Here is a 12,124-nt window from a genome sequence, read left to right on the forward strand (position 1 = left end):
TTAAACAAGGTCCTGGCTTACCTGTATGTGAGTTTCCAGGAGATAAAGCTTGACACACACATGGTCTTTATGATTTAAAGTAAATATTAAGATGGATTCTTCAAGCCAAACATGAAGTTAGTCATATGGATTGACAATCAATATGACTATGTCAATCAATACATGATTGACATGTATCCATTCATTCCACAGAGCTTTTGGGCACACTCACTGTGTGCCAGGCCCTGTGCCTGGAGATTGGGGCACAAAACTGATTAAGACATGGTTCTTTCCAATGGTCCAGTAGAGGAAAGAGGCTGAAAGATACAGGGAAAACACTACCCTGTAGAAACTGGTCTCAATGTAAAACAGTGACCACAAACTTCAAGTAGGTCTTAGTGCTGCCAAGCAAGTGTACTAGTTTCCCTGCTCCATCTACTCTCCTATTGTTCTGGTGACCTTTTCCATGACATTTTAATTTCCAACTTGGACCTCCCACTTGATTCCTAGTTGCAAATACATAAATGCCAAGTTGGCATCTCCTTTGGATGTCCAATATTCATCTCAAATTGACGATGCCTGAGACAGAGCTCTCAACTTTACCTGGCTACCAAATACCCTGCTCCTCTGTCTTCATATTCAGTGAATGACAACTTCATTATTCCAGTTCCTATGCCAAAAAACCTTGGGGACGTCCTTGACTCTGTTCTCTTTTATATTGCATATGTAAATACGGAAATTCAGGATTATGCCAAAGCTCTACTCATGCCCTTTCTCACTCAGCTTAAAACTGGTAAATCTTTCCTACCACCAAAAAGGGATTGTTTTCCTTCTACTTTGGAGTACCTCAGACTTTACACTTCTTGGCAATGTTATCTCCCTTGCTAGGCTATAAGCACCTTAGTGTAATCATCTTTATTTCCACCATATTTTGGTCTCACATATAGTATATATTAAATATATACTTGTTTGATGAAAGACAAGAAATCTGTTAATAATTAATTGATTTTTAAAAACTGTGCTAGGCACTGTTCTAGCTGTTGGATAATCAAAGTGAGCAAAACAGGTTTTTGCTTAGTGTCTAAGGAAGAAGTTGGTGGTGTGAATAAACCCATGGAATCCCAAGGAATAACAGGTTTATAAATGAGGGAGACTAATACTGACCTACCATCAGGTTTCAATACATCAGGCCTAATACATGACCTCATTTCTATAGCTCTGACTTCTTCCAACTTAGGCATAGTTGGAACTTACCTGCCATAGTATTTCCCAACTGACCTGCCATAGTATTTCCTAGAGCATTTTATGGGGAAATGCCAACTGCAGAGGAGTCAGGAGACTACCTCTTTAGGCTTCAGTTTCCTCTTCTATAAAATGAGGGAAGTGGTGCTAAGCCAGGTGATCCCATCCCAGCCTGGTGGTCAGTTTCCTTGTATCTGATCTTCAAAGCTCTTCTCCTGTGCCACAGTAGCTGGGAGTTTAAACAGAACATTGTACATATATGAGACTAATTCTCACAAGAACTGTTCACTTAACACTTTGGTTATCCTTCAATATGACCTTCCAACAAAAAAACTAAGGCCAAGAGGAAGCTCAAGACAGCGTGTTCACCAAAAGCTCCACTCATTCTATAGCTGATAACGACGTACAGGGTCAGAAGTCCCAACAAAACCCTGATTGGGACTGTGAGCAGCACATTTCTGAACTGACATTTCTGAAACTGGCAAACCTTTCTATAAAGGACAGGACATTCTTCTGACAACCCTAAGTGTGTGTCCAAACTCAGGGCTAGCAGGAGGCAATACCCTCAGGAAACCTGTTTTGCTTGTCCACATGTGGTTTGCTGTACCCTGTTGGGCAATACAGGCATCTCACCTTAGTCGTTCTTCTTCTTTTTTGCGAAGATTGAAGTCTCTCTGAACCACCTGAAGAACATGCTCTGTTTCATCATCAGTCAAACCAGACAGGTCCAGCTTCCTCCCCATGGTTACTCAACACAGGTGAAACAAGACCTGGGAAACCAAAATGATATAAGCAAGATAAAAGCTCTACATGGACAAAATCAACCTATTTTGTTATTAAAATAAAGTTAAATATAGTTTTTATATATAAGTGTTTATGTAAGGTACTATCTTTCTCTGGACTCAGACTCAGCAAATATTTACAAATGACCTCAGCAAGGCCACAGAGAAAAAGAGAAAATAATGGATCATCTGCCAGTTTCATCATCCCAAGTCTTAAATTAAGAAAAAAAAATATTCTTTATAACAAAATGAACCATACATAAGACTCAGTATGGATTTCCACAAAATACCAAAAGGCAATATCTCAAAGTTCTAAACTTCTGTGCTTTGAAGTTCTAAATGTTAAGTATTATATGTAACTGCAAAATAAAATAATACAAATAAAATAATTATTTTATAAAAATAAAAATATGTTAATTTATAAAAAGAAAATAATTCTAATACTTTTAAAAAATATCCTATGTATACTATATCCCTTAAAGTTTTAACTACATGACTATGAAATACAAACAAAAAATCAATAAATTATCTTCTTCAAAAGGATAAAAACATAGTTAAATAATCTTATTTTGCCATTTTCTCAGCAGCAGCAAAGATGATATTGTAGGGAAACACATCTAAGCAGTACATACCTAAAAATTGTGGGAAACTCTATTTTTAAAAATAATTGTTGGTTGGACGCAGTGGTTCAAGCCTGTAATCCCAGCATTTTTGGAGGCCGAAGTGGGCAGATCACCTGATGTCAGGAGTTCAAGACCAGCCTGGCCAACATGGTGAAACCATATCTCTACTACAAATCCAAAAATTAGCTGGGCATGGTGAGGGGCACCTGTAGTCCCAGCTACTTGGGAGGCTGAGGCAGGAGAATCGTTTGAACCTGGGAAGCAGAGGTTGCAGTAAGCCGAGATCGCATTAGTGCACTCCAGCCTGGGTTACAAAGCAAGCCTCTGTCTCAAAAAATAGAACTGACAAATAAGTATATGGAATAATGCTTAATTTCAATGGCAATTACACAACTACAAATTAAAACTATATTTCACATCCACCAAAATAAAAATTATATCAAATGTTGATGGGAAGTAGGACAATGACAATTTTCATTTGGGGGTATAAATTGTACAATCTCTTTGTAATACAATCAGGTTTCATTTTAACAGTTGAAAATTTATATACCCTATAAACCAGCATTTCTGCCACGCTTAGGTATATGCTTCAGATATAATCTTAAAAATATGCACCAGACATCAACTGGGTTGAATCATATGAAATTTTTAGTTGGGATCATTGACCTATAAAAATGGCAATTTCACATAGTTAACCTAACAGAAGAATAGTAACAAAAATCACATTCAAAATAGCAAAATAAATAAATGAATAAATAAATAAATAAATAAAACTAGAAAAACACTAAACATCCATAAATAGGAGGAAGGATTTAAAAAATAGGGCATATTTGTTTTCTACAATAGAATATTCTACTACAGTGGCAAAGAACATACAATAGGTACATTCATCAACAGGGATAAATCTTAGCATAATGTTGAGACAGAGAAGCACACCACATGTACAGAATACACGTACAGCATGCATACAAGTATGATTTTTTTTATCATAAGGGTCAAAAACATAGACAGTCAAAAAACCATTTTCTAGGAATAAGTGTGGTAAAACCAAAGTGGAATGTGGTACTTCTAAGGAGAGGAGAGAGGATTTCATTGGGAATAATCACATAGGGGCTTCAGAGCTATCAGTAATATTCCATCTCATTAGAAAGACACAGTATTGCTGCTACTGCTTCATCTTGTTATTAAAGGATTGAAGTCATGTATACTATTGTCTTTAAGGTATCTTCCATAAGCATAAAATCAACCTAAAACTAAATAGAAATAATATAATCTATAAAAATCATAACTGAAGCAAATACTTGCAGCGTTGTTCAAGGAATATGCTTATTATTTACAATAAAAATAATAATGATTATAATAGATCACTATTTGATTGGCCATCTACTATGTTCCAGATGCTCTAGTTTATACATACGTATAAATATATTTATAAATGTATATGTAAATTTATACATTCCCATAAAATCCTATTGACAGTCACTACCACCACCATTTACAAATGAGAAAACAGGTCAATTATACATGATGTCTAAGACAATGGCAACCTGGGATTTGACTGTGTCTTGGTCTGACTCAGAGTCCCTGCCTTAATGTCATGTAAATGCTTTCTGTAAGAGGCAGAGGAAACTCTGGACCTCAGGTTTTAAAATCTGATGTCCAGAGTTCCCTGCCCCCTTTTTCTAGAATGTAATGATTAAGAATAGGAGACCCCAAGCATGGTTGCTATTTAAAAGAAGATTATCTGTCCTTTTCATTTTCAAATAATGGTAGTAAACATAGAGAAGGGAAGAGCTCAATTCCCAGAAATCTTTTGCTAGATGATTTAAAACCTTATGACTGCATAATGCGAACTAATCTCAAGATTTAACCAACAAATCACAACAGGAATTCCAACTATTTTTTTAAATTTTATTTTTCACTCCATTGATGCTATCTGTCAAAAATAAATTGTCAGTTCACTTTGCCGTGTGGTGTTAGGGCTGAGGGCAGGAAGAAACCTAGTGTACTTGCATTAGGTTTCAATTAAGTCAATTAGAAGTAACATCCTACCCACAGGCTGCAAAGGCAAGGGAAGAAGCTCATGGGCTGCCATCTTCTAGCTTCCTGATGAGCAAAAAGAAACAGACTAGAGGGCACACTGAAAATGCAGACCGATTCTTCCTTTAAAAAGCCTCATTAAATGTGTTAATGGCATTTTGGAGTTTCCTGGAAGGTGACATTTCTGTTCCTTTAACTTTGTTTCACTGGCTTTGGTTTCTGAGAATTCTAAATGAGATTCTAAGATGCCCAGTTAGTGAAAGACTGAAGTGGCAGCTTTGATCATATCAAATCGAAAAAGAAAAAGAAAAAAAATGATCAGGACTTGTTTTTGTAAAGAAATAAATAAAATAGCTCTAAATGGACAAGTCAGAGACTGAGAACACTTTCTGTAAATTGGTAAAAGCTTCTTCCTTTTTCTACAACAAACACAATCGGAGTCCCTGTGCAACAAATGAAATAGCATCGTAGAGCTGGAGAAGGCTCGTGTCCATGAATAAGAGGACACGTAGGTATGACAATCTCATTTAAGGATGAGAAAATGCCATCAGTCCTAGGAGAGAGAAGCAGTCTCCCAAAGACACATAGCCAGTTCAGATGCTCCTGACTTCCAGACCCGTGCCCCCACCCCTTGATTTCCCTGGTTTATAGCCAACCAACATGACGACAGAGAGGATATGTTTTTAAATTTACTAATGAGAAAATTAATATGTCAACATTTAATTATATCACCACTTCCCTAAAGTGTGTTTCTCAGGTTATTGTTCCCACAAGCAGTTTGAGAAAGGGACTCTGAGGTGAAATAAATACGAGAAATGCTTCTAATTATATTGCCTTCATGAGGCTTACACAAGCCATATTAGCTTATCGGAGCTTCTAAGAAGTCTATCAGAATCAGTTTGCTTTTGCTTAACTCTGTGTTTCTCAAACATATATGTCTGCAGAAACCTCTTTCTTTGGTAACATCTACCTTTTCACATCCAAAGAAATGACTATCTGGTAAGCTCTACACTAAGTCAAAGCAGTGATGACAAACTCCAGTAGCTATTCCAACATAATTACTGAATTGATTTAGCTGTTTTTCAAATTTAATTATCATAAGAAGCAACAGAGTTAGATGAACTTTAGAAGAAGCTGATGATAGATGCAACTTTAAAGCTAGGAGACCAAAACAAAGGCAGAATTGTCTATGCTATTCCTGGCTAAAATAACTAACATGAGGAAGGACACAGATGTGTCTACAGGCACTGGTTAATACAACCTTTGCAAACGAAAAAAAAAAAAAAAAAACCCAAAGAGAAATTACAAGAATACTTAGTACATAATGGAAGATTCATTATAAAAGGTCAATGTCTGCATAAGTGACATTCTATTAAAGTACCTAGAATAGAAGGGTCAAGGAAAAATGCTTAAATGGGATTTTCACAAACCCACAGTACATTTTTGTGTGTGTGATAATGCACCTAATATAAAGAGAAAAGTAAAACTATAAAGTCCTAAGAGTGATAAAGGGTAATTATTGCTGGGGCTTTGCCCTTTGACCATGGTGGGTTTGGGTTACAACTGAAAAGAAATTTCTTACAACTATAGAGAAACCTAAATGTTAAGACTCTCACATTTAAGGCACAGGGAATAAAATGAACTTGGCCTACAAAGGACAAAAACAACAACACTAATAATGAGAGATGTGCTTTCACTGTGTCTGTTCTTTGGAGCAAGTGGTGCTTGAGCTGTATCACTCACTGATCTTCATTCTTTCACCTTCAAGGGTGTTACCCTACCACGAACTGGCCCCTTCTCTGAAATTCACACCTGACCTATGCACAGCAGTGGGCCCAGAGCAGACAGGGTCACACCACTGGGGCACAGCTGATTGGACAGAGTCTCTGTCCTGGCAATTTGATATTTGATATTCAGTGAGTAGATGTTAGTCTTGGTGTTCTATTTCTCTCCAGCCTGAGAATAGCACCAAATATCCTTTTATTACTGAAATACATTTTCCATTTTGTTTTTTGTTTCCATTTATCACTTTAGTTTCTTTAAGTCACTAACAAATGCTCCTTAGAATTCTCACAGAGCTGGCCGTGGTTGGCCAACTGTCCTAACACCTTTTATTAACCACTCTATCTGATTTAGATGATCCATAGACGGGATAGATTGGCATGCACATGCATGTGTGTGTGCACATGCACATGCACACGCACACACACACACACACACACACGAGTTTTTCTCAGGACTTTCTGGCCTGACCTGTTCTAAGCTGGTGACTTAGTAGTTGATCTCAGGTAAGCAACACACTTTAAAACCTAGAAATGCAAATCGTCTCTCATCATTTTTATTTTTCAAAACTGTCTGACTTTTTGACATTGCCCATTTATGTCCCCAGATGAACTTTAAAATCATTTCATTAAGGTAGAATTAAAAATCCAAATGAATTTTTTATTGATTAATTTGTCAGTTGATGGGAAAGAACAGCCATCTTTACAATATTAGTTCTTCTCATAAAGAAATTGAGATTCAGTAGAAGTTTAGAAATAAACTAAAAATAACACCCAAATTTTTACTGTGAAAAAAAGGTCGCATAGCAAAAAGAACCCCAAAAAAACAAAAAACACAATACAGAGAAAATTAAAAGGCAAGCAACAATCGGCCAGGTGCAGTGGCTCATGCTTGTAATCCCAGCACTTTGGGAGGCTGAGGTGGGTGGATCACTTGAGGTCAGGAGTTCGAGACCAGCCTGGCCCATATGGTGAAACCCTGTCTCTAATAAAAATACAAAAATTAGCCGAGAGTGGTGGCAGGCACCTGTAGTCTCAGCTACTCAGGGTGCTGAGGCAGGAGAATTGCTTGAACCCGGGAGGCGAAGGTTGCAGTGAGCCGAGATCGTGCCACTGCACTCCAGCCTGGGCAACAGAGCGAGACTCCGTCTCAAAAAAAAAAAAAAAATGCAAGCAACAATCTAGAGAAAACCATGGAAGATAATTAACCGAATATATTAAGCACCCTCATAAAATACAAGAAAAATATAGAACTCTCTAAAAGATAAAATGACAAAGCTCAAGAGAAAAAGCAATTTACCAACTACCTATGTCCAACACATAGTTTAATAAAATATCACATATCATTAATAACCAAATGCTGCTAATTATAGTAAGTTGCAAATTTTCATTTAATAAGATTCTGGGAACACAGGTACTCATATACATTAGTAGAGGGACTATAAGTAAGTATAAATGTTTAGATGGCAAACTGGCAGTAATTATCAAACGTCCTTAAATACTGACCCAGCCATTTCAATCTGCATAAGAATTTTCTTCAAAAGTTGGAAAAAATGTGCCAAGACATATGTACCAGGATGTTCATCTCAGTGTTGTCTATTACAGAAAAATACTGTAAATAAACTGAAAGTCCAAAAGTAGGACAGGTTAAGTTGTGGTACAACCACACAATACAATATTTTATGTCAATAAAATGTATTTAAAGGAAAGGCATTTATGACATATTAAGGTAAAAAGTCAGATGAAAACTACAGCATATAGTTTACCAAAATAATATGTCAATACAAGAAAGTATACAGCAACACTATTAAAATAGACCCAAATGAACTTGTCTATGCAAGTGTCCATCAACAGAAAAACAAACTGTGGTATATTCACCCACTGGAACACTATACAGCAATAAACACAAACAAACTTCAACAACGTATTAACGGTATAGGTATATTGTATTGAGCAAAGTAAGTTAGACTGATTGATGATCCCAATTACATAAAGTTCAAAATCAGGCAAAACTCTTTTGGAATGTTAGAAGCAGGATAGTGGTTACTCTTTGGAAGGAAGATAGTGGTTAGCTGGGGCCAGGCTGGGGAAGTGGTGACATTTCTTAATCTGGGTGCTGGTTACATTGATGTGTTCGATTTGTGAAAATTAATTTAGCTATATACTTATGATTTGTGCATTTACATGTATGTCATGGCTCAATAAGAAGTAAAATAATATAGTATGAATAGTAAAATCTTATATAAATAAATAAGACAGAAATATACTGAAAGAAAAATCACAAAAAATTTACCAACAGTTATCAAGTGATAAAATTTCGTACAATAACATTTTTAAAAATTTGTTTTTGCACATATTTTCTCTTCCTTTTACAATAAACATTATTTGAATAAACAAATTATCAAGGATATGTATGAGGATATTCATTTTAGTGTTATTTACAATAGCAAAATTGTTCAAATTACTAAAATGTCTAATGATAAAACATTGATTAAATTTGCTTTTATATAGCTCTAAGATAGAATACCATACTGCTATGAAATGGATACAGTATGGACATAAACATTTTCAAAACACATTTATAAATAAAAATTATAGATTAAAAAACTATGTTAAATTGCCTCAATTTTTCGTTTTTCTAAAAAATGTGTGTGCGTGTGTGCATGCGTGTGTGTGTGTGTGTGCGAATTCCATTGAAAATAATTAACTAATCATGCGAAATGTTCACAGTGCTAATCCCTGGGCAATAGGATTTCTTATGATTTTTAGTTATTGATTGTTCTTGTTTACTTATATTTTCCAATTTTCTCACAATGAACATGCATTGCTTTCTTAATGAAAATAAATGTTATTATCATGTTACAGGAAACAGCCTGAAAACTGGTCCCTATTGAATTATAATTGATTTCACATTAATTTATAGCTGCAGAGACCATAAAACAAGAGGTGGTACAATCCCAGCTACTAAAAATTTCCATTTTATATAAAGCGCTTGAAATAATGCTTAATGGCTACTCCATTAGCATCAACTGGTGAACAAACTAACAATTACTCAGGTTCCTATTATGCTGCAAGAATCAAAAAGAAAATTATATTTAAAAACTTGGAAAACTTTCAAAAAACCTGGGGATGAGCACAGGATAATTGCAGATCTTAGTGTAATTAATGCGAAGGCAGGTAAATCCTTCCAATCCGAAAAGGCCAAAAAATAAAAACATATAGTACAGCCTCAGGCCTTATTTAAACTGCACAATTTACAAAAATCTGGAAGACATAAAGCCATCTATAAAAGAGTTTTGGGTTTTATTTAGAAGGCCATACAACCCACTTGGTCAAGTTTGATAACATCAGCTGACATAGGAACCAAAACAAACTCTTACCATACTTGGCTTGCACGAACCTCTTAAAACACAAAGGGGATGTGTCCCTTTAAAGCTTTGCCAGGTGACAAAAAGGTTGGAAGGATATTTTAGATATGGAAGAAAAATAGAAGAGAACCCCCTCAAGAAGGAAATGGAGATATGAAACAAATAAATGATGAAAATAAACAAACAAAATTGAAAAATTTGAGATTATCTGGGAGGCGTAGAGAAGAATGAATCTCAAGGAAAACTGATTTAAAAAAAAAAATTTAGATTTTTTACAACTGTAGAAACAATCTTTAAGTCATTGATTCAGTTTTGGAATTATCTTGGTGTGGATTATAAGGCATGGTTATAGTGCCAAAGACTAAAAAGTGAAACCATAAAGGTAATAAAAGAAAACATTAGATGATTCTTTTATAATTTCAGAGTAGGAAATGCCTTTCTCAATATGACACAAAATTCAGAAGTCATTAAAAACACTGAAGAGATTCAACATAAATTTTAAATGCATAATAAACAACGTTATAAGCAGAGTCAAATGCAGAAAAAATTGTCTTTTTACATCAAAGACAAAAGAATGACTTCCCCCAATATAAAAATTTCAACAACTGGACTTTTTTTTAAAAAACAGCAAAAACCCAATATAAAAATAGCCAAAGAGAAAAATAGCAATGGAAATAGAGTTCACAAAAAGAACTATAAATGGCTCATAAATCTATCAAATATATAACAAGATTAAGTGCAGACTGAAGGATTTTTTGTTATTTAACCTATTGGCTTTGAAAAGATTGAAGAGCTTGTATCATATTGTGCTGGTAAGTCTATGAGGAAATGGGCACTTTCATACATTGCTGTTAGGAATGTAAATTTATATCACCTCTATAGAGGGCAATTTGTCAATATTTATCAATAAGACAGAGAGGGAGGGAGGGAGAAGGGGAGAAGGAGAGGGAGGTGGGGTGGAGAGACAGAGAGAGATTGATTGATTTTCTTTGATTTTTAGTGGTTCCACCTCTAGGAATTTATCCTACAAAGACAATGCACTTACATTCATGCAGAAAAAATGATGATTGTATAGCCATACAATGGAAAAATATGTAGCTGTTAAGGAAAAAAGGAAGAAAAATTATTTATGAGCGAATATGGAAAGTTCTTCAAGAACTTACATATTTAAACGGTTAAGTATAAAAAGCAAGATGCAGAAAAGTAGGTATAGTATGTTATCATTTGGATAAAACAGGAGAAACAAAATATATGTTTCTATTATATACCCACAACTTGCAGTTTGAGTTCAAAAGCAGTCATCTGGCAGAATTTCTTGCTTGTGTGAGGTCATTGTTTTATACTAAGGCCCTCAACTAACTGGATGGGAGCCCACCCACATTGTGGAGGGTAATCTACTTTACTCAAAGTCCAACCATTACATGTTAATCTTATCCAAAAATCACCCTCATAGAATATCCAAAATAATGTCTAGCCACATATCTGAGCACTGTGGCCCAGTCAACTTAACACAAAACATCAACCATCACAATTGTGTTTTCTTTCTTGGGTTTATAACTTTACGCAGCAGGGAGGACCAGAGAGGGACAAGTCCATGCCATCTTGTCTGAATTGTGGTCTCTCCCTCTCATTTCTTAAGGGTGGTTTTGCTTGTTCTGAAATTCTAAATAGATGCTGTTTCCTTTTAGCACTTTAGGATAGTGTTCCATGGTCTTCCAGATATTCTACTGGTTTCTAGTCAGATGCCAGCTACAATCCATTGCATGCCTTTTGTTCTCTGGTTGCTTTAAGGATTCTGCTTTGATTTTCAGTTTTAATATAATGTGACTAGAATGCAGGTGGAGTGGGGAGGGTTATATGATTATGGTCCTTGGACTGTCCAACTCTGTATTCCTAATTCAAAGTATATAATAGCAAACATACCATATTTATTAGAAGTCACACACTGTTTTAAGCACATTGCATATTTAACTAATGTATTCCTCATAACATTAGGAAGCAGGTAGTATTATTAACCTTCTTTTACAAAGAACAAAACTGAAGCCATGAGAAAGTAAAAAACATGCCCAAGATCATTCAGCTTAACTGCCTCCAAAGACCATGCTCTTTAAGCATGTTAAATGGTTAAGTTACCATTAAGGAAAACTGGGCCTAGTTAAAATTACTCAAAATTATATTAATCAGCCAGCCAGAAATGATGCATAATTGTGTTCTAAAATAGAAAAATTAAAATAATATTTAAAATAATTTTAAATGTCATTTATGGGTTCTAAATCTCTATTTTGATACCCACCTTTGCAAACTCTCTT

General features: G+C 35.2%; 1 protein-coding gene across 2 annotated transcripts in view; it reads right to left on the minus strand.

Annotated features, from left to right (window-relative positions):
- MYRIP (myosin VIIA and Rab interacting protein) overlaps positions 1 to 12,124 on the minus strand; it is a 403,697-nt gene that overhangs the window by 317,914 nt on the left and 73,659 nt on the right. For both annotated transcript variants that reach the window (XM_007983730.3, XM_007983733.3), the window contains exon 2: positions 1,855 to 1,991. In XM_007983730.3, the coding sequence (XP_007981921.3) occupies positions 1,855 to 1,964 (110 nt within the window). In that variant the 5' untranslated portion in view covers positions 1,965 to 1,991. The remainder of the gene's footprint in view (positions 1 to 1,854; positions 1,992 to 12,124) is intronic.

Source organism: Chlorocebus sabaeus, chromosome 22 (genome assembly GCF_047675955.1).
Source record: "Chlorocebus sabaeus isolate Y175 chromosome 22, mChlSab1.0.hap1, whole genome shotgun sequence".
Lineage (NCBI taxonomy): Eukaryota > Metazoa > Chordata > Mammalia > Primates > Cercopithecidae > Chlorocebus > Chlorocebus sabaeus.